General features: G+C 47.3%; 1 protein-coding gene across 1 annotated transcript; it reads left to right on the plus strand.

Annotated features, from left to right (window-relative positions):
• The first annotated feature begins 2,452 nt into the window (after window positions 1-2,452).
• Window positions 2,453-4,334, plus strand: LOC125545426 (NAC domain-containing protein 90-like). The gene is made up of 3 exons (XM_048709353.1): window positions 2,453-3,052; window positions 3,138-3,487; window positions 3,849-4,334. Exons 1-3 carry the CDS (start codon window positions 2,896-2,898, stop codon window positions 4,107-4,109), a joined length of 768 nt encoding a protein of 255 aa, XP_048565310.1. The 5' UTR covers window positions 2,453-2,895; the 3' UTR covers window positions 4,110-4,334.
• Window positions 4,335-22,485: the final 18,151 nt, after the last annotated feature.

Below are 22,485 nucleotides of genomic sequence, written 5' to 3' on the forward strand. Positions count from 1 at the left end.
GAAGCAAATATTAGATTCCCACTATGCATGAAAAGAATGAGTACACAAAACTTCAGTTGTATGACACTAGTAAAAATTCACAGAGAAATGGAATAATAACTAAGTAGTTGAAATCCAGTCATGTTAAAGTAGAGGATAGAACAAAGCTGAAAATGAATATTGGCCTACTCTATTTACAAAAGTTTAGTACAAAATTCTTCTTGATTTTAGTATTAAGAGCCTTCTGCGGTGAACCATGAAATTTTAAGCTAGAAAATGAAATATATCAAGTATTTATGTTGAAAACAAAGCAAACTTTTATAAAAATGCCAAGAGAGTTTTTTTAATGAAATTCAAAAAGATCCCCTTTAAAATGCAGGGAAAAAACAAAAAAACAAGTAAATATAATTTATTATGAGAATGCAACATTTAGTCGTAGTGCACACACAATATTTGGCATGTCCAATGCAAGTTTAAAATGTGATCATGCATGATAAATTTTAATTCATTAGAAGTACAAAACTACCAACACAAAGCCCATTGACCGAGATTTTAATCTCCACATCCACTGATTGTCAAGGGAGGCAACAACTTTGGAAAGGTGAGGAATGAGCTAAGAGGCGGACTGGCATCAAGAAGGAGGTGAAATCAACAAGCAATCAAGGCATATAGAGGCGGTGAATACAAGTGAGAATCGAACAACAAAGATTGAGATGAAGCCGAGGCACATGGTGAGTGCGCGAAGAGCAGCATGAGTGATATGACAATATGAAAAAGAGATGGAAGCGGGTTTGCACAAAAAATAGATGGTAGCAGTCAATGGCGGTGCCAAGGCTCTAGTCTTGTGTAGTCAATTCAAATTCGTGTGGTCAAATATATGTCTTTGTATGAGTTTTGTAATTTTTTTTGCACGATTTTCAACTTATATATGAGATTTTTTGCCAAAAAACTGAGTATTCAAGTGACCATACAACCAGCATGTGGCTTCACCACTGGCTGTAGTAGAGAAAGGGCTTGGCAGACGAGTCCTAAGGTAGAGGTACAATAAGCGTTAAATAGTAAATGTAAGAACCAATAGTTCAGAGCTGTCATCCGAGAAAACTGACACGTCGGCCACTCCAAACTAGTAAGTGTGACTCTAGCAGAGTCGTCATATAAGTTCGAACGCCCTAATAAGTACTTGTATGGTGATTGTCTTAAAAGTTGGTCAAGAGGATTCTCTGTCCCGCACTCCATCACCATAATTTTTGGAGGGTGCTCCAAATCCAGTCCACCCACCTTGATGTTTGGAGAGTTGGGGTGATTTTGGACCGCTCCATCCCAGAAACGGCTTGGTGTAAGAGACATTTCCTATCCCACTCCTCTTTCCACCCACAGGTCTTGCTGACGATGCCATTGACTCTGCCCTAACCCATGGGTACCATTCCGGCTTATGGCGTGAGGCACCAAAAATTATTGAGGTCATAGACCTCTTCTTCTTTGGAGTTGGATGACGACGAGGAAGATGATGGTGGAGAGGAGAGAAGACCAAGAAGTCCCACTTCGCCGTCTAGCATGGGGTGATCCAATGGGAGGAAGAGATCGAAGGGGATGGTGTGAGCGATGAAAGACAAAATCAATGAGTTGGTCAAGTCAAGGAAGGAGTCGGCGGAGAAGAGGAAACAATAAATGTTGGAGCTCAAGGAGAGGAGGTTATAAGAGAAGAAGGCGAGGTGAAGGGCTATGCACGAAAGTAAAAGAACCAAGAAAGTGATGGAGACATGTATGCCTCAGTTTGATAAAAAAATGGTTATTGCGAGAGAAGATAGCCAAAGTGAACCAACTGATAATGTTGGATCCAAATACCATGGATGTCACATCAAGATCGTTTTGAGATATGAATCGAAGATCGTGCGTTCAGGATGTAACGAAGCCGCCAATACAGGAGTAGGGAACGGTGCACACATGCGGGCCGGCGACATGTGATTTGTACATGTAGGTTGAATGTGTGCATGATTCTTCATCTTTTGTTCATGCGATTTTCCTAATAATTTCATAAAGAAATCTAAGCATGACTGTTTTCAAATGAAATGCCGTACATCCAAGCGTGTGATGTTGAAAGATGAAATAAGGAGAGATAATTTGAGGATTGAGATATGACGACTATGTGTTTGCACATTATCTCCGCAGCCTTCGAAAATTACGGAAGGTGCTCCAAAACGATTTTGGAGGCTACGGACACATAAAGAACTCGCTAGGGTTGCTCTAAGAAGAGGTCTCGCCCAACAGTGTTCCACCACGTCATGAGCAGTGACTGGGTGATGTCATGTGCAGGACCATTCTCGGCAGCAAACCGAGTTAAATCCCGTGTCCACCATGATTAAAGGTGCACTAATGGTACTGAAAGACGGAAGATATGAACGGCAATCTCCAAGAAGTGCGACTTAGCAATGGCTGGTCCTGACGAAGTCCTCCCACCACTAAACTAACCAGCCCGGCCACGTCCCCGCCTTCTCTCTCCTGGTTCCCGCACAGAGCCAACCCCCACTCCCACCACACCACGGCAGCCATGAGAAATTTCGCCGCCCCAGCAAGCAGCTCAGCGTCGTCGCCCCGTGTCAACCATGACATGATCCGCCTCCCGCTCGTGCTTCCCCATATATACATGCGAGAGCGCACGCGCTCACACCTCCCCTCACCACCAACCCACAGACCACACCTCAATAAGTTCGGCGATCAGCTCAGCTCCCATCCCAGCTGTGACTACAAGCAAGCTAGCTTCTCCGGCCACGCGCCCAGTCGAGCAGCTGGCTAAGGATCTCGCCGGCGGCTTTAGTCGTTATTAGGGTCTTCTTCGTAAACTTACCCGCCGAGACTGGCCGTGGCCGGCCGGGGTAAAGTGTAAGGCGGCGCCATATATACGCCGGAGACTGTCATATGGCCGACGGGCTGCCTCCGGGGTACCGTTTCTACCCCACGGAGGAGGAGCTGATATGCTTCTACCTGCGCAACAAGCTCGACGGCAGCCGCGGCGACATAGAGCGCGTCATCCCCGTCGTCGACGTCTACTCCGTCGACCCCTTGCAGCTCTCAGGTAGGACCATCGATCATCATATACGGATTCCTACGTACGTACAGTGCGTTGCGTCATGCTGCCTCTTACCTGCGCACATACGCAGAGATCCACGAGAGGCTGCGCGGCGGCGGTGGCGGCGAGGGGGAGCCGTGGTTCTACTTCTGCGCGCGGCAGGAGCGGGAGGCGCGGGGCGGGCGGCCCAGCCGGACCACGCCGTCGGGGTACTGGAAGGCGGCGGGCACGCCCGGGGTCGTCTACTCCGCCGACCGCCGGCCCATCGGGCTGAGGAAGACCATGGTGTTCTACCGAGGCCGCGCGCCGTCCGGGACCAAGACCAAGTGGAAAATGAACGAGTATAGGGCCTTCCAGCACGAGCACAACGACGACGCCGCCGGCGCACCCACGGCAACCGGGGGTCCCCACGCCGCTGCGCCACCGAACCTCCCTCCGCAGGTAATACTCGATGCCACTCATATGTGATATGTCCATCTCCATATGTATCAGACAGACATGGCTGTCACTTTTGTCGCCGGATAAGTGCCCAAAAGCAGCTCGCAACTAGCAATTCATCTAGGCATAGGTTTCGGATTGTGTGTGTGCTGTGCTTATAGATAGTGCCAATTAACCGGGATGCTCATCATCACAGCCCCACCTACATCAACATGCATGTTATTCGATAACTTCTTTTTATCGTCTTACATGTTACATCTTGGCATGCAAGTTGCTGATACGCTATTCATCCATATATGTGAGATTGAGAAACTTAATTATTGTTCGAATCTGTAGTCTGATGTGAACTTGTGTTGTTTTGTAGCTGAGAAGCGAGTTCAGCTTGTGTCGACTCTACACCAAATCGGGGACACTGAGGCAGTTCGATCGACGGCCGGTTGCAGCGGCTGCACGCGGTGACATTCCGGGGCCATCCACGGCAGCCACCGCGTCGCCCGACGACGGTGACGGCTCCGGTGGATCCATGCAGCCGCTTGAGGAGGATCTGATGGAAGGAGCTGGCGGTGATCCATACGGAGACGATATAGCCACATTGGCTGCTCTTCTCTACTGGTCTACGGACTAGATTATGCATTCGTTTCAACAGATCGAATCTTGAGCAGTTTCGTCTCCATTGACAGATTATGCTCTATCTAAATCTTAAAACATAAAATTCTGGACAAAGAATCATCTATGAATTTGAGCACTAGCTAGTTTGTACTACGAATTTGTAACAGGGAAAAGGGGGAGAAGGGAAGTGACTATTTCTTAGTCGACTTATTTGAAATAACCATTTACCAATGGACATGCATATCCATTTGATGAAGACCTCATCCTTGTGCACTTGCACGCACTGGTTACATCCGATGGTTCTAAGCATCGACTTCGAAAAATAATAATCGAAAAGGGGGTTTGCCCCAACTTCTGCAATAAAACGATGCATACGAATAATATTATTAAAAAGCAAAGGTTCCGGTACAAATCATCCTGTCATGATCAAAGAACAAATAAGGCTCATCAAGAGCTAAACAGAAGAATAAGAGCCACAACCGGCTGGTAAACTGAGATAGGAGCACTATAAGCCTATCTTATTACATGACCGTCATCCAAACCGGTTGAAAATAGCCCGTGCTACTATTTCCCATCGGGTAGATCCAGTAACCAAACGCTCCCTGACCTCCGTCGGAGTGAGTAGCGATCACATACGGAGCAATGCAGTGGCCCGGAAAATAACCTGCAAAAAATGAATATTTGTTGTTCTGATAAAGACCAAATCATTTCTGCAGTTTCCAAACTGCCCATAATAAAGCACATACTCCTACACGAGTATGTCTCGCTGTTTCAAGATCTATCCCATCTAGCCACGTCCCAAATAACGTGGTGATAGAATTTTGTGACGATCTTAGTTGCGTCGGCGACCAACATGTGATTTGATGGTTAGGAGGACAATGGTATCTCCATTCCACCAGAGTTCAACTCCTAGATTTGATATTGGTGCTTGCATTTTTTTGAATTTATTTCAGGCATTTCGATGATGTGCGTTCAGTGGGAGGAGATGTTCCCGTCAACTATGAAGGCATCTGTGGCGACTTCGTCAATCTCAAAATAAAATGTCAGCTCGGTCTCTCGGAGGTGCTCATAGTGGTACGACGTGCGTGCCTTCATAGAAATGATTGTATGTGTGTATATTGAATGTCTGCGTCTGTACTATATTAAACGAAACCCCAGTTGCCTCAAGGAATAACAAAGGGGGGGGGGGGGTCTACCTTTGATCTCAAAACGATTTCCAAGTTTAATTTTGATCTTTAAACTATGAAATCAGAGAAGTTTGACTTCTAGCTTTCAGAACAATTTAGATATGGCCCCTTATCTAGCTCCGGTTTCACACATTCTGTAAACCAGTAAAATTAGAAGTAAAAAAAAGTAAACACTATGATACAAAAGAGAAATTCGCAGGGACACGCACTGGCCGCACATGCACATTGTGGCCCGCCAAGTGCCTCGCATTTCTGAGGGGTGGGATGGGGGCGGCGGGAATTCTAAAACAAGATCATTTTACCGAGTACAAAAACTTGATAAAAACGAACAACAAAGATAAATCAATAATAAGTTTCTACTGAGTTTTATCAAGTTCCATATGGACTAGCTTATATCAAGTTTTAATATTTGAAACCTGATGAATTTCTTTGTTGTTCTTATCAAATTGTAATACTTGAAACTTGGTAAAAAAAATTCTTAAACTGTATTCAAGAATGGTCCTGTTTCAAAGTCCACGTCACAAGGAACACGAATATGCAAACAAAACATAAATTAGACTTTCAGTTCAAAAATATATAATAGGTTCAAAATTGGAAGTCAAATGAAAAAAAAAACGAGAAGTGAGGTGGGTGGAGTATGCGATATGTGACAAAAGCATGCATGCATGGGACCCAAGTAATGAAAGGCTTAGCCATGCAGGAGATCAGCCAATTTTCCGCAGATGCTACAGATCCTCTCTCTAAGATAGGAAAATATCCTTGATGAGTTAGTACAAGGAAAAGGACATGTTAGAAATGGACCTGACAGAAAAACTGGAAATAATGACCTAGCTTTTATGAAATATCACTATATTTACTTCTTTTTATTAATGATCCCAAAAATATTTTTCCATTATCTATTTTTTGGATTTTCCAATATTTATTGGCAAACTTATGTATTTTACAAATTTATCATGATTTTAAAATATTTGAATATTTAGTAGTTTTCTTCATGGTTCTTGAATTTTTTTGTTACAATATCCCGTTTCTCCATTAGAGTCTCACCTGCACGAAAATAGTGCCATGCATGACGTCAATTAAACTATTATTAGAGCATCTACAGTCGGAGTTGGCAAATCTAACCCCCTATACGTCCACGGATACGTCCGGGCACACCCGCGGACACTAACCAGGCACTCCCTAATTCCGAGCCTTCACACCAGTGTATCTCATATTCCGAACCCTACATCCATACAAATTCACGCAACTAGTACATAGATCACAAAACAATCAAAATCAACAGGAAATGGACATATAAACTGGTACCGAACGGGCATAATTCACATAAACATCACCAAAAGATCACCAAACGGCGAAATCATACATTTCAATGATCTGGCACATTGTAACTACATACTACAACTAGATTATAAACAGGAGAGGGCGAGCTTCACCATTTCCTCGCCGGCCCTTTGCTCGTTCGGTCGCCGGCGCATCTGTAGGAGTCCGTGGCAGGAGGTGGATCCACGTCGGACCCGTCGGAGGAGGAGGAATAGGAGATGACGATGTAGCCTTGCAAGCGCCGGACAACGCGGTCTTGCTTGCGCTTGAGCTTGGCCACCCTCGCCACCTCTGCCCTGCCTCCGCCGCCTCCCGCTCGGATTGCTCAATGTTGAGCCAGAGATGCTTGGCGTTGATCCTCTGGAGTCGTCCGGCCTTCGTCTCCGCCTCAGTCAGTGACCGGCGGCACACCCACTCGAGGAGACGGTCTTCCTCACGGGGCACCTGGTGGCGATGGACGGACTGCGCAGACGCGTCGGACCTGCCCACCATCTCCATTTACCTCTACCTCTCGCGGCGGGTGGCACGTGCCTCCGACTCCGGAGTCCGCATTCGCGGCATCGGCGGAGCGGGCACTAGAACATAGTGCTGCCCGCACGGAGCAACCGCCGGAGGTGGAGGAGGCCGTCGGGCGAGAGGAGCAGATCGGGCAGGCCTCGCAGATCTGCGCGCGGGGTGGCAAGGGCCGGCGTCGGCACAGCGGCGACGGGCGGCAGGTGGCGTGCACCGGACCCGGAGCTACGGCATGTACCGACCCGCCAGCGCTTGAGCGCGATACGGAGCGCCAGCTCCTCCTCGTCTCCGGAGCTGCCGTCGGAGTGGCTGCCAGTGCTGGACATGCTCGTCGGTGCTAGGGATTTGGCCGATCGGGGAAATGGGAGCATCGGGGAGGGGAGCGGAGCGAAGTGGAGTGAGCTAGGGTTTCTGCCGAATGTGGGGTTTTATGGGGTCGGGTGGGCCAGCCATGGGCCGAGCTGACGTGGCGAAGGCCGCCTCATATCCGCCCTACATTTGAGACGGATATACGGGTGCTAGTCAGCCCGGTCGTTTGAGTCCCGTTTGAGAGCTTCAGTTGCGTCGTTTTTTTTTTTGTGAACGGTTAGCGGACGGCCTGCCCGGATGTATGAGACGAATATAGGGCGCCCGGCTGTAGATGCTCTTACCTAGGTGACGGACAAAACCTATAAAGGTTTAGAATGTTGAGTGCCTAGTTAGATTGATTAAAGTACATGGACCACAAGTACATTTTTCCATAATTAAACATTCTTCTCTCAATAATACTACGCCATTTCCGGTTTATTAGGCCTGCACGTATTCTTAAATTGACTTAACCAATATAATAGAAATAATATAACCCAAAAATTATACCACTACAAAATATACCATTTAAAGTTTCTAATGATATTTTTTGTGATATATAAATTATACTAGGTTGATCAAATTATTAATCTAGGGATACGCGCAGGCGTGATTAACCGGAAAGAAGGTACTCCTTCTGTCCCAAAATATAAGAATATTTTTAACACTAGTGTAGTTCCAAAAACGTTTTTATATTATGGAATGGAGAGAGTAGTATGCTTCTGCCAAACATGTGGCACGAATCACTCCAGCCCTCTAACGTTATTTACAACTAAAGTTTTCATCCGAAAAAGAAAAACAAACCTAAAAAGAACTGAAACTTGCCATCCAAAAAGAAGTTGCCATGCTTGACAACTAAGCTGGCCATCCCGCGTCACTAAACTTGCCATAAAAAACGTTTGGAGTTGCATGTTCGTGCCACATGTGTGGCCCTTATCAGGGTCCAAGATTTAGTCTTCGCATAATGTTCATGGCACTTATCAGGGTCCAAGATTTAGTCTCCGTATAACGTTCAACTAAGTCGGTAACTATTTTGATATTTCGAATCATCTATGGCAAGGCTTGAGATTGGAATGGGGCACATATATAATGTATCATATATTTATAGTTGTGAGTATTCAGAAGACAGACGTAGTCAAATATCCGAAAGTTTCACTTCTACATATATGACAAGTTTTTGAGAACTAGATGCACATATTGATTTTTGTGATAAATGAATATATTAATAATCTCTTCTTTTATGCAAATATTTATAATTTTATGTTGATGATCTCCCTCTCTCTTTTTTGTAAGATTCTTTGATTAGAAAAGAAATGTACTCCCTCCGTCTCAAAATAAGTGTCTCAACTTTGTACTAGATGTAGTGCAAAGTTGTACTAAGGTTAAGACACTTATTTTAGGACGGAGGAAGTACAAGTGAATGAGTCGATATGGAGGGCAATATATCCGCCTCATTTATCTAAATTTGTATTGGATCTTGCTAGAATGCTACACCAAAGTCTCATGTCTTCGGGGTTTGAGTTCACTGAAAGACCTGGTTTCCGCCAAAATTAGTTTGGTCGGCAAGACCGCGACAGCATCTTGTTGCATGCGTTGCATGAAACCAGCGTGCACAAAAGAGAAGCCATCAATGGTAGGCAGTCTCCTCATCCTTTGACAAATCGAGCCACTGAATGTTCAGGGGGAGAAGATAGAGAAGATTGGTTGGACCGGAGCGGCTTCACCGTCTGCCAACAATCTCGTCCACATCAGTCTTGTCTGCTTCCCGTCACGTGTACAAAATGCTCATGATCCACACAGTAAGTTCCATGCATCGGCCGCGGGTCTCTCTGATTGGAAACGTGCCTAGATAAGTTGCGGCCAGACTCTGATAGCGGCAGGTCAAGTCCACGTATATTGTTATTTTACAACAAAAACTTCTAACTCTTTCCGGAAGTCCTTTTAGTGGATGATCTTTGATCGTATTCGCTGCACCGGCTCCGGTAGGCATGCAAATTTGGAATCTTGAAGGTACCCTCCAACCTTCTTTAGTTCAACTAAATGAACTAAAATTTTGGAATTCACTTCATTTTAAGATTTAATTCAATTGGTGAACTAAGTAATGTCTAAGGGTTCTATAAAGATTCCAAATTTACATCCCTAGACTCCGGGATTCTTCCGGCAATTTGATGAGCACATGCGGCACATGTCCATAAAACCCCCGCGCCTTTTTTATTAAGAAAGGATTGTCCAAAAAGGAACATATGTGTTGACATTAGATTTTGGCATGGTCGAAAACATAATTAAGAAGGCCTTAAATAGAAAAGTGTTTAAAGTGGTAAAGTTCCGTATCGTCAAAAGGAAAAACTTTGATATTTGGATCATAGTCATCCGGTCTTATCTCTAAGGCCAAAGTTGTGTTCGAAGTACTGAGATTTTGTATTCAGAATACTAATAATCTGATTACACCCTCAAGACAGCCACATATGGAAAAACTTTCTACATGAATTGTCTTTGTCTCGTCGAAACGGTCGATTTTAATATAAAAATCGTCCCAATACGAGATCGTATGTAAAAGTTACAGCCATCGGAATACAGCCCTATTACGAGCCAAAAGTGGCGCGCCCCACCACACACCATGTCTAATGGGTAGCGCGAATAATTGCCTATTTTACGCGAGCGATTTGTCCCTCAAGATGACCTTTGATCAGAAAACATTCAACATGAAAGTTGTTCGTCTCGTCGATACGGTCAAGATTGCTTTTGGGCTTGTTTTCATCCAAGGTCGTTTACCACCTCAAAAATTACCCGCAAGGTCCAGTCAATTTAAACCCAACAGTTTTGGAAAGTTCAGACAAAACCAATCCGAATTTGACTAGGGTTTTGGACGTGAATCCAAGCCTTTTCCTTGACCGGAAGTCCAGCCGCCTCTTATATACCTAAGGGGTGACGGCCGATTGAACAACACACAATCGAACAAATCATCTACCACTTTTTATCTTTTATCTTTTCTCCTTAACCCTAATTCTTCTTCTTCCTCGTTCATCGTCTGTTCTCGGGAAGTCCAGCCGCCTCTTATATACCTAAGGGGTGACGGACGATTGAACAACACGCAATCGAACAAATCATCTATCATTTTTTATCTTTTATCTTTTCTCCTTAACCCTAGTTCTTCTTCTTCCTCGTTCTTCGTCTGTTCTCCTTGTTGTAGGGCGGTGAACCTCGAGGCCCTAGGGGCGATCAGGTCGACCTAGGGCAGCCATAGCCGCCGCGCGCCATGACGGGGTCCCTCCCGGGCGTGTGTGGTTTTGGGTCCACAAAAGCACCCGCCGGATTGCTTGCGTACCGCGCTTCCGGACGGGTCTCCTTCGACGTGAGCTGCGGTGCATCACCCTCGATGTTGGAGGTACATGATGACGTGTTCGTGTGCGAACACACTTTTTGGCGACTCCGCTGGGGACGAAGCTTCGAACGGTCTCCGGCCCGTTCTTGCTACGAAGAGATCGTCATTTAGGGTTTGGCATCTACGAAGGTAATATGAATAACCAATTCACTTATGTAGATGCAAATAATGCATATGTCGTTGCTAGATCGTATAATGAGCATAATGTATCAGCTAGCCCTATCAACCATGCATCTAATTATGTGCAACAACCAATTCAGAATAATCTTCATGCTTCAACTTCATATAATTTCAGCAACATGCAACATATGTATTCCAACTCCCATGCATCGGCAACCCCACAAAATCTATGTGCCAATGAACAACATGATGAGTTCGGTTAATCAAGTTGAGACACCCTGTGACGCCCCCGATTTGACCGTACACTAATCATACACGCAAATATGTACGATCATGATCAAGGACTCACGGAAAGATATCACAACATAACTCTAGACACAAAATAAAATAATACAAGCTCTATATTACAAGCCAGGGGCCTCGAGGGCTCGAATACACAAGAGTCAGCGGAAGCAACAATATCTGAGTACAGACATAAGTTAAACAAGTCTGCCTTAAGAAGGCTAGCACAAAAGCAACAACAATCGAACAGGCAAGGCCTCTTGCCTGGGAGCCTCCTAACTACTCCAAGTCGTCAGCGGCCGTCACGTTGTAGTAGGCATCCTCGGGGTAGTAGTAATCATTAGTGGTGTCGTCTGGCTCCTGGGATCCGTCATCTGGTCGCAACAAACGGGTATATGGGAAAAAGAGGTAGCAAAGCAACCGTGAGTACTCATCCAAAGTACTCGCAAGACTTACATCAGATCTAAACTAAGTATGCATCTGTATCAAAGGAAAAGGGTTGTATCTGTGGACTAAACTGCAGAATGCCAGAAAAGAAGGGGAAAGCCTAGCCTATCGAAGACTAGCATCTTCAGGCATCTTCAAGCATCTTGTAGCATATAGAAGAGTACAGATCGACATAATGTAAAGTAGTAATAGTGTTATCAACCTCGGCCAGCGATCCTTTCTCGACTCCCTGCGAGAAAGAAATCCCAGAGCCATACTATCCATTTCTCATAATCATGTCTCATCTCAAGTATCCAGTTCTAGTTGTATCGATCGGGATACAACTCCAAGTGTCCGTTATTGTAGGACAAGCTATCGATAGATGTTTTCTTCCCTGCAGGGGTGCACCAACTTACCCACCATGCTCGATTAACTCTGGCCGGACACACTTTTCTGGGTCATGCCCGGCCTCGGCCAAACAATACGCCGCAACCTGACCTAGGCTTAATAGAGAGGTCAAGCACGCCAGACTAAACCTATGCCCCTAGGGGTCTTGGGCCATCACCCCGGGAACTTCTGCACGTTGCGTGGGCGGCCGGTGAGCAGACCTAGCTACCTCCTTAAAAGGTAGGAGCTTACTAGTCCAACCCGGCGTGCGCCGCTAAGTCGTCGACGTCTAATAAGGTTTAGCTGATGCATACGACGCAGAACGCCCATACTATGCCCACGTGATAGTTAGCGCTATCAGGCCAGAGGCCCCTCGGATCAAATATCCAAATCGTAGTGGATTAGGAACGCGCGCTAACAAGCAGAGACTCACGAAAGATGTGACCCCGTCGCCCCGTGTCGAGTACTTGCGGCAAGGGCTAAGAATGCGCGGCCACGCCTCGTAAGTATCTCGCGGGCACCTTCCAGGCCAACCCGACTCCACATCACTCGCTATTAAGCTCGCGCGGGTACCCCTCAGGGCCGACCCGTCCTTAGTAACATGGCTTAGTGTAAAGTCATAGTAACCATAGTAACTGTGTGTCTAACACCAAGGATAAAACTCGAGGAATCACCCTCGGTGAATTCCACTCGATGTTATCATCAAGGTGAACGTAAGAGGATCCACCCTCGAGGTTCACACTTGAGGGTTGCACGACAGAGCCGTAACGGAAGTGGTTAAGGAAGAAATCACCCTCGATGACCTCGACCATATAGCTACACTACAGAGATCTCATCTGGAGTGATGTAAGAGGTTCCACCCTCGGCACTCGATGGTAACTCTGCAGAGTCGTACACCTAGGGGGTGATGTGCGATGTCGGGGCCTGGATGTCGATCATGTTGATCGAGTCATCGAGCATAAAGCGGGGCAACTGGGACAAGGTGGGGGTCACTGATGGATCACTAACCAACCTATACTAAGCAGATTAGGATAAGCGAGTAAGGTATGAAAGCAGGTAACAAAAACAGGCTATGCATCAGAGTAGGATCATATAGAAAGCAGTAGTAGCTCTAATGCAAGCATGAGAGGGAAAGAAATGGGCGATATCGAAATGCTCAAGGGGGGTTTTCTTGCCTGGAAGCTCTGCTAAAAAAAGAAGAAGTGTCGTCGTCGACGTCGACGTAGTCGATCACAGGGGCATCAGCAGCGGTCTCGGGGTCTACCGGAGAGAAGAGGGGGAAGAAAAAGTAAATACAGAGCAAACAGATGCATTACTAAGCATTACATGACGACAGGCAGAGCTAGGGTTGTCCTAACATAGTACTACACGTTGTAGACGGAGGGGATAAACATCCGAGGATGAATCCCCGGCGTTAGACGAATTCCGTACAGATGAAAGAGAGGGGACGGTTCCATGTTCAGTATGCTAGGGGCATGTGACAGGTGAATGGACCGCGTATTTGGATTCGTGGGATTTTTCTGAGCAACTTTCATATAGAAAACATTTTCATTGGAGTTACGGTTTAAGTTCTACGAATTTCTAAAGATTAAAGTATTTTCTGGAATTATTATTTAACAGAAATGGAATATGACGTCAGCATGACGTCTTGATGACCTCAGCAGTCAACAGAGCGGCTGACCAGGTCAATCCTGACCAGTGGGTCCAGTGGGACCCACATGTCATACACAGTGGGGCTAACAGTAGTTTAAATTAAACTAAATTAACTATATTAGAACCTGGGCCCACCTGTCAGTCACTATTTAGGTTAACTAAACTAATTTAATTAATTCATGTTAATTAGGGGGGTAGGCCCCACTGGTCAGTGGCTGGGGGTTGCCCAGTCAGTAGGGTTGACTGGTCAACCCAGTCAACTAGGGTCCCTGGGCCCCGCTGGCAGTGACCCAGGGGCGGGCCCCAGGTGTTCCACATCGGTGGTGGCGCCGGAGATGGCTCCGGCGAGCTCAACACGGCGGAGCCTCGTCGGACTTCATCGAAAAATCGCTACGGGGCACGGGGAGAGGTTCGGCTAGGCCTGTTCGATTGGGCGTTCGACGCCGCATCCATCTATGGTGGTGGCGCGGCCCGTAACGGGCTAGAACAACGACGGCGAGAGGCAGGGCGGACGCCGGCGTTCGGGCGCGGTCGGAAACGAGGCCAGAGGGCGCGGGGAGGCTCGGTTGCGAGCTCGTTGAGCTCCAGGGAGCACCAGGAGCACGGCGGAGGCCTTAGGCGAGCGTGACAAGAACCATGGCCACGGCGGTGAGGTGATCTACGGCGGCGAGCTCTCGGCAACGGCGACGAGCTAGCTACGGTGCGCGAGGGAATTAACGAGGAGGAGCAGAAAGTGGAGGACCTCACCATGCGGCATGCAAGATGGACCTTGGAATATTAGTAGCAGAAGAACGGCGGAATCGTTGGAGAAGCGCCGACGATCCGAGGAAGAAGAAGGGGGTCGATCCGTGGCTGCGGTGTCGTAGAGCTCGAGCTCGAGGTCGGGGAGGTTGCAGCGGAGCTCGACGGAGCTCCTGGACGTCATGGCGAGGTGCGACGAGCGTTGTGGCTATGCGGTTGACGGCGAAGGACGGCGGCAGGCGCGCTCGGGCAGTGGGGAGAAAGGGCGAACACGAGCAAGGGAGAGAGGGGGTGGAAGAGGCGGAGTGAGCGGGCGAGTGGAGTGGCAGGGGGAAGCCCGAGGGGTCGGCCTCGTCGTCGCCCTTATCCCCTCGCCGGCGGGGACGGCGAGGCAGTCCGGCGGAGACGCGAGCGCGCGGTCGCTCGCATAGTGGGGAGGGGGAATACGACAGGGGGGGAGTGGGCCGGCCTAGCTAGGCCAGTTGGCTCGGGTGGGTCGAAGCCCAAGTGGAGGCCAGGGCTCTCCCACCCCTTCTCCTTTTCTTTTTCTCCTTGCTTTTCTTTTTTTCCTTTTCTTTTTAAAGCTTTTCTGTTTTAGCTATTTTAGGCCACTTATGCATTTTGCAAAAATGTTGGTTCACCACCAATATTACCAGAAGAATACTTTCCACATGATGAACATTTTAGTTTTCATGTTTGAGCATTTTAAATTTCACTCATAATTTGAAAAATAAATTTATCTGGAATTTGAAAGAGAGAGGAGACAATGATGATCAAACACTTGTTTAGCAAAATGATTAACTTAACCCCAGGGGTTACTGTAGCATCATTACACCGGGGTGTTACAACTCTCCTCCTCTAAAAGAAATTCTCGTCCCGAGAATTAAGAGGTAGAAGGGAACAGGTCGGGGTATTCAGCACGGAGGTTATCCTCGCGTTCCCAAGTGGCTTTATCTTTAGAATGATTTGACCATTGCACTTTGAGGAACTTGGTAACCTTCTGGCGTGTTCGACGTTCAGCTTATTCAAGAATGCAGATCGGATGCTCCTTGTATGTGAGATCATCTTGCACTTCAATTAGTTCCAGATCCAGTTCACGTTCCAGATCCTTGAAGCGTCGACGAAGTTGCGACACGTGGAAGACATCATGGACGTGAGAGAACTGAGGTGGCAACTCCAATTGATAAGCCACTAGTCCACGACGGGCGAGGATGCGGAAGGGGCCAATGTAGCGCGGAGCTAGCTTGCCCTTGACTCCGAACCAATGAGTGCCTCTCAAAGGAGTGACACGCACATAAGCTTGTTCACCATGTTGATAAGTTGAACCCTAGTGTTTCCGATCATAGTTGCTCTTCTGGCGGGACTGGGCCGCCTTGAGATTATCCCGGACAATGCGAACCTGCTCTTCAGCTTGTTGAATAATGTCTAGACCAATGAGCGTTTGTTCCCCAGTTTCTGACCAATTCAGAGGGGTTTGGCACTTACGTCCATAAAGCACTTCAAAGGGTGCCATCTTCAAGATGGCTTGATAGCTGTTGTTATAAGAGAACTCCGCATAAGGGAGAGATTCTTCCCACTTCTTACCGAAAGAAATAACACAAGCTCGAAGCATGTCTTCAAGAATTTGATTGACTCGCTCGACTTGGCCTTGGGATTGGGGATGATAAGCAGTGCTCCAGGTAATATGAGTTCCCATTGCCTCTTGGAAACTATCCCAGAACTTTGAAGTGAATATACTGCCATGGTCTGAATTGATCTCCTTCGGAATGTCGTGGAGTGACACAATTCGGGAGATATACAAGTTTGCTAATTGACTAGCAGTGATAGTCTCCTTGACTGGGACAAAGTGAGCGACCTTCGAGAATTGGTCGATGACGACAAAGATAGCATCATTACCCTTCTGAGACTTGGGAAGGCCAGTGAAAAAGTCCATATGAATCTTATCCCACATCCATTCAGGAATCGGAAGTGGTTGTAGAAGTCCAGCCGGTTTTTGATGTTCTACTTTGATGCGATGACAAACGTCACATTATTCAATATATCGAGCAATGTCTTGCTTCATCTTAGACCACCAATACTTCTGACGAATGTCCAAGTACATCTTGGTACTTCCCGGATGAATAGAGAGAGGGGTGTCATGCGCTTCTTTCATCACCTTCTCTGTCATAAGCTCGAGCCGGGGTACTACAATGCGATCTCTGAAGTACAAGGTTCCGTCTTCACCAAGTGAGAAATCTCTTGATTTCTCTAAGGCAAGATCCTTTTTCATTAGATCAACATGAGCATCATTGGCTTGAGCAGACTTAATTGCTTTTAGAAGAGTTGGTTCCAAGACAAGGTTATTCAGAGAACCCTGTGGAACTAGTAGAAGGTTCAGCTTGCATAGCTCTTCATAAAGGCGGGGTTGAGCTTTGTAGACCATGTGATTATTGCAATAAGACTTACGGCTCAGGGCATCGGCCATTACATTAGCCTTACCAGGGGTATAGGATATACCACAGTTTTAGTCAGCAATAGCTTCCATCCATCGCTGCTGACGGAGGTTCAGATCTGGCTGAGTAAACAGGTACTTCAGACTCTGATGATCGGTGAAGATCTCGCAACGATTACCGAGAAGGTACTGCCGCCATAGCTTCAATGCATAGATAACCGCAGCAAGCTCAAGGTCATGAACTGGGTAGTTCTCTTCATGAGGACGCACTTGACGAGAGGCATAAGCAATCACTCTACGCTGTTGCATTAGGACACAGCCTAATCCTTGACGTGAAGCGTCGCAATAGATGAAGAAGTCCTTGCGAGAATCAGGGAGAGGAAGCACTGGGGCAGATGTCATCTTGTCTTTGAGTGTGTGGAAACTTTCCTGACATTTCTCTGTCCAATCGAACTTAACGCCTTTGTGAAGCAGATTGGTCAGTGGCTTGGCGATCTTGGAGAAGTTCTTGACAAAGCAGCGACAATAGCTGGCTAGATCGAGAAAGCTTCTGACTTGCTTAAGAGTCTTCGGAGGGGTCCAGTCAAGAATAGCCTGCACTCGCTCTGGGTTGACAGCAATACCATCTTTGGAGATGACATGCCCAAGGTAGGTTACTTCAGGAAGCCAGAATTCGCACTTGGAATACTTGGCATAAAGTTGATGTTCTCGAAGCTTCTCTAGAACAAGTCGAAGATGTTCAGCATGTTCTTATTTGTTCTTCGAATATACCAGGATATCATCCAGATAGACTATGACGAACTTGTCGAGCTAATCCATGAATATGTAGTCCATCAAACGGAAGAATGTGGCTGGAGCATTGGTCAAGCCAAAAGACATGACGGTGTACTCGTAAGAACCATAACGAGTGACGAATGCGGTCTTTGGAATATCCTCTTCGCGAACACAGATCTGGTGGTAACCCAATTTCAAGTCGAGTTTAGAGAATATCGATGAACCAGCCAGTTGATCGTACAGATCATTGATCCGAGGAAGGGGATATTTGTTCTGAATTGTAGCTTGGTTGATAGGACGATAGTCTTTGTCCAAACGATTCGTTCCATCCTTCTTCTTCACAAAGAGGGAAGCTGCTCCCCAAGCTGAGGAACTTGGACGAATGAATCCATTGCGAAGAGATTTACCGATTTCCTCCTTAAGTTCAAGGAGCTCGTGAGGTGGCATCTTGTAGGGTCGCTTGGCGATAGGAATGGTGTCTGGTTTCAAATCGATGACGAACTCGATAGCTCGGGCAGGGGGTATTCCTGGAAGTTCTTCTGGAAAGACATCTAGGAACTCGCAAACAACTGGAATCTTTTCAATTCCCTCAAGAGGTGCTGCATTCAACGGATTCAAAGCATAAATTCATGCTTCGGCATTTTGAACAATCTGAGCATGGTAGCTTACTATCTCATCGGAAGGATGTAGGAGATGAACGACTTTGGTGGCACAAACGATAGAGGCAGTATGTGCTTTCAACCATTCCATTCCCAGAATGAGGTCAATGTTGGAAGACTCCAGAATAATGGGAGAAACATGAAATTCCAACCCTTCAATTTTAACGGGGACGTCGCGACCAATCATGGTAGTTTGACACTGACCCGCAGGGGTGCGTACCACAATCGGAGTGTTCATGGGCTCGCATCGAATGTCGTGTGCATATGAAAAATTTTCTGACATGAATGAATGCGATGCTCCTGAATCAAATAAAACAGATGCTGGTACTGAATTAACAAGGAGAGTACCCATCATAGTGGCGGGCTGGTCTCGAGCTTTATTCAGATCAACATGATTAGCCTGACCATGACCATAAGGTCTGGCATTGTTGTTATGGGACTGATTGTTACGGACAGTTGAAGGAAGAGCCAGTTGGTTCCTTTTCTGATTGCACTCTTTGGCAAGGTGACCTGGACGGTCACATCTGAAGCACAGACCATCATTGGGATTGGTAGCAGGAGCTTGGGGTGGTACAGCTCGAAGAGACTGCCTCTGCGGTGGAGGAGGCAGATGAAGTGCAACATAGGACTGTCTTGGTGCTGGTGCAGTTGGGCGGTACATGTTGTGGGGGATCCATATCCGACGCTTCTGCGCTGACGGGCCCGAAAATGAGCCAGTGTCACGGCTGCGCCTAAGGGATCCCTGGTGTTCCTGAAGACCAGTCTCAACCTGAATAGCCTTGTTCACCAAGGTGGCAAAGTCGGCAAAGTCGTGAATGAGCAGTGCTAGCTTGATATCAGGGTGAAGTCCATCACAAAACTTCTCTTGCTTATGAGCATCAGTTGAAATGTCTTCTTCAACATAACGTACCAAGTCCAGAAATTCCCGCTGATAAGCATCTACAGTCTTGTTGCCTTGGGTGAGGTCGCAAAAATCTCGCTTCTGCCTGTCCATGATTCCCTGAGGAATGAAGCGTCCACGGAAGGCAGCTTGGAAATCCGGCCAAGTGATGACCGTTCCAGTAGGCAGGGTACGCCTGTAGCTGTCCCACCATTGAGCAGCGGGACCCTTTCAGAAAGAAAGATGCAAAGGTGACATAGCTAGAGGGGGCCACACTAGCAGACTCCATTTCATATGTGATGTCGCGGAGCCAGTCATCAGCATCAAGGGGTTGAGTTGAGCTGCGGTAAATAGTTAGTTGAGATGCATGAAGTCCTGCAGAGTTACTGGGGTTGGTTGTTGATTCATGTTCGGGCGGGGAAACTGAGCCATCATTCCTTCCATGAACTGGCGGTTCAGCTCAAATTGTTGCATCATTCCAACAAAGAATTTGGACGGTGGTGGAGCGTTGCCACCACGGCCACGACCAGCGGGCCTAACCATCCTGCTAACATGTAACAGGGGGTAGTTCAGCATTGAGCATTTGCAAAGACAAGGATCATTCATGATGAAACATGCATAATCCAGGCGAAATATCAAGGGGTTCCCATTATAACCCAACCGCGTAAGGAACGCAAAATCCAGGAACATAACACCGATATGACGGAAAACTAGGGCGGCAAGAGTGGAACAAAACACTAGGCGAGAGGCCGAGCCTTCCACCCTTTACCAAGTATATAGATGCATTAAGATAGCATAGCAATATAATGATATCCCAACAAGTAAATAAATGTTCCAACAAGGAACGACCCCAATCTTCACCTGCAACTAGCAACGCTATAAGAGGGGCTGAGCGAAGCGGTAACATAGCCAATCAACGGTTTGCTAGGACAAGGTGGGTTAGAGGTTTGACATGGCAATTGGGAGGCTGACAAGCAAATGGTAGGCATCGTAGCATTGGCAAAGCAAGAGCGAGCAAACTAGCATAGCAAAGATAGTAGTGATTTCGAGGGTATGATCATCTTGCCTGCATAGTTGTCAGAGTTGACTGGATCCTCACAAGCAAACTCAACGGGCTCCTCGGTAGCGAACTCGTCTCCCGGCTCTACCCAAACAAGACAAACAAGCAACAAGGATACAATCAACCACGTGCAAGACCAAGCAATATGATGAAATGAAGATATGCTATGCGGGATGCGATGCGGGATGCAAAATGCAAGATATAATAGGAAATGCATGAACCTGGCCTCAACTTGGAATTCCAAGGGTGCCACTGGATCGAGGGAATGAAATCGCTTGAAAACGATATAAAGATCATTGGAATCGGAGTTACGGTTTGGAAATGGCAAGCGTTTTAAGATATGACACCGGTCTGCGATTTACAGCAAGTAGGCATCTAAATGCAACGAGATGAACATGCTACAGCCACCAAACATGACAACAAAATACATGGCAGGGATGCACACAAGATGCTTAACAAAAGACTAGCACTGAGCCACGGCCAATTCATCCATTATGAGGTTCAAACAAGCATGTCAAAAACGCAAATGCAAAACAGATTCCAGACTTAGTGAAATTAACACTAGTCTGAAATTTCAGATCACGAAGCCCTCTTTGGAGTAGCAAAACAACACAATAAATGACCTGAACATGACAAGTAAGAACATTTCATGGAGCTACTGAATAAGCTTAACAAAAGACCCAAAGTGACCTGGGGCCAAAAGGGTTCACAAAATATATTAACGGGCACACGAACATAGCTAAAACACAATCAGTTTTTAGACTTAGTGAAAACTGAGACATGCTGAAATATAACTCACGAAGGCATGTAAACGAGCTCAATGCACTCACCACGGTGCAAGTCATGGCAAGGCAAGCATACATCTATTAATAAGGCACAAAATACAAGCTAGACATGGCAAGAACAATGGCATAGCATGCACGGATCAACTACAACAACGCCGGCAAAATCGCAAACGAGTTGACGATCTGCCCAGATTCACCACGAAGCAAAAGTAGAGCTCGATTGACTCAAGCTATGGTGCTCCAAAATTTCAAACAAAGACATGGATGGATAGAGCATAACATGATTAACAACACTCCTTTACTGATCATCCTCAAAAGAGGCACGGATCACTAGGAAACAAGCTGAATATATGGCATCATGAACTAAAATATCCCAGACTTAGTGAAAACAACTAAGTCCCTGAAAACAGATTTACCGGGTGCCTCACTTTGCAAGCTTGCACAAGTCACCACACACATCCTAAAAATGCATGGGTTGCACCTCTGGAAAGAAGCAAAATCCTTAACAAAACATATGAGGACTCACAGGCATAGCATGCACACAATAATCATGGCAAAAATGACAAAAGTCTAAGATGAACTAGCAGATCTGACAATTAACTCACGAAGCCTCTTTCTAACAGCATTTTGGGCATCAAGATGAACTCAAATGCAAATGATGCAATGGAACGAAATGATGTACTCGTCGAGGCGAACATTTTGATATATAATATGCCCAAATCGGAGCTACGGATGCAAAGTTACGGGGCCTCGAACATAGCAACTTGGACTAAAAATCCTGGGACTTAGAAGAAAATATCACCCTAGGGTTTACTGTTCATCGCGATCCGGATCTGGATCCGAGGGGACACTGTAGCGGTGCGGCCTTCGAGGATCGCCGGACGGGGAGACGAGTCCGGGGCCGGCCGACCTTGGTGGCGAGGAGGAGGGGCGCGACCGGGGACGGGCGGCGGCGGCCCGGCACCGGAGCCGAGGCGATGAGGTGGCGGCGGCTGACGGCCCGCGGCGGCGCGCCGGAGTGGCGGCGACGGCCGGAGGCAGGAGGCGGCGCGGGGTGCACGGCGGGGTTCGGTGGCGCCGGCCACCGGCGCCGGAGAGGGCGGCGACGGACGAGGCAGGAGGCGGCGGGCGGATCGGACGAGGGAGCCGGGCGGCGCCGGTTTTGGCCCGTCGGGGCGAGGGGCGGGCCTCCCGCGGGCCGGCGGGCTTCGGCGGCGCGGCGAAGTGGTCCGTGCCACGTGGCGGCTGGCGAGTGGGCGGGCTGCGGCGACGGACGCTGTCCGGCCGGGGCGGACACGTCCGTCGGTGCGGTTTTTTTTTAGAATTAGGGTTTTGAGGGGGAAGACGAGATCCGAAAATGGAGGGGGTATATATAGGCATAAGTGGAGCTAGGAGAGTTCAAATGAGGTGCGGTTTTCGGCCACGCGATCGTGATCGAACGCTCTAG

Source organism: Triticum urartu, chromosome 3, assembly GCF_003073215.2.
Source record: "Triticum urartu cultivar G1812 chromosome 3, Tu2.1, whole genome shotgun sequence".
NCBI classification, from domain to species: Eukaryota; Viridiplantae; Streptophyta; class Magnoliopsida; order Poales; family Poaceae; genus Triticum; species Triticum urartu.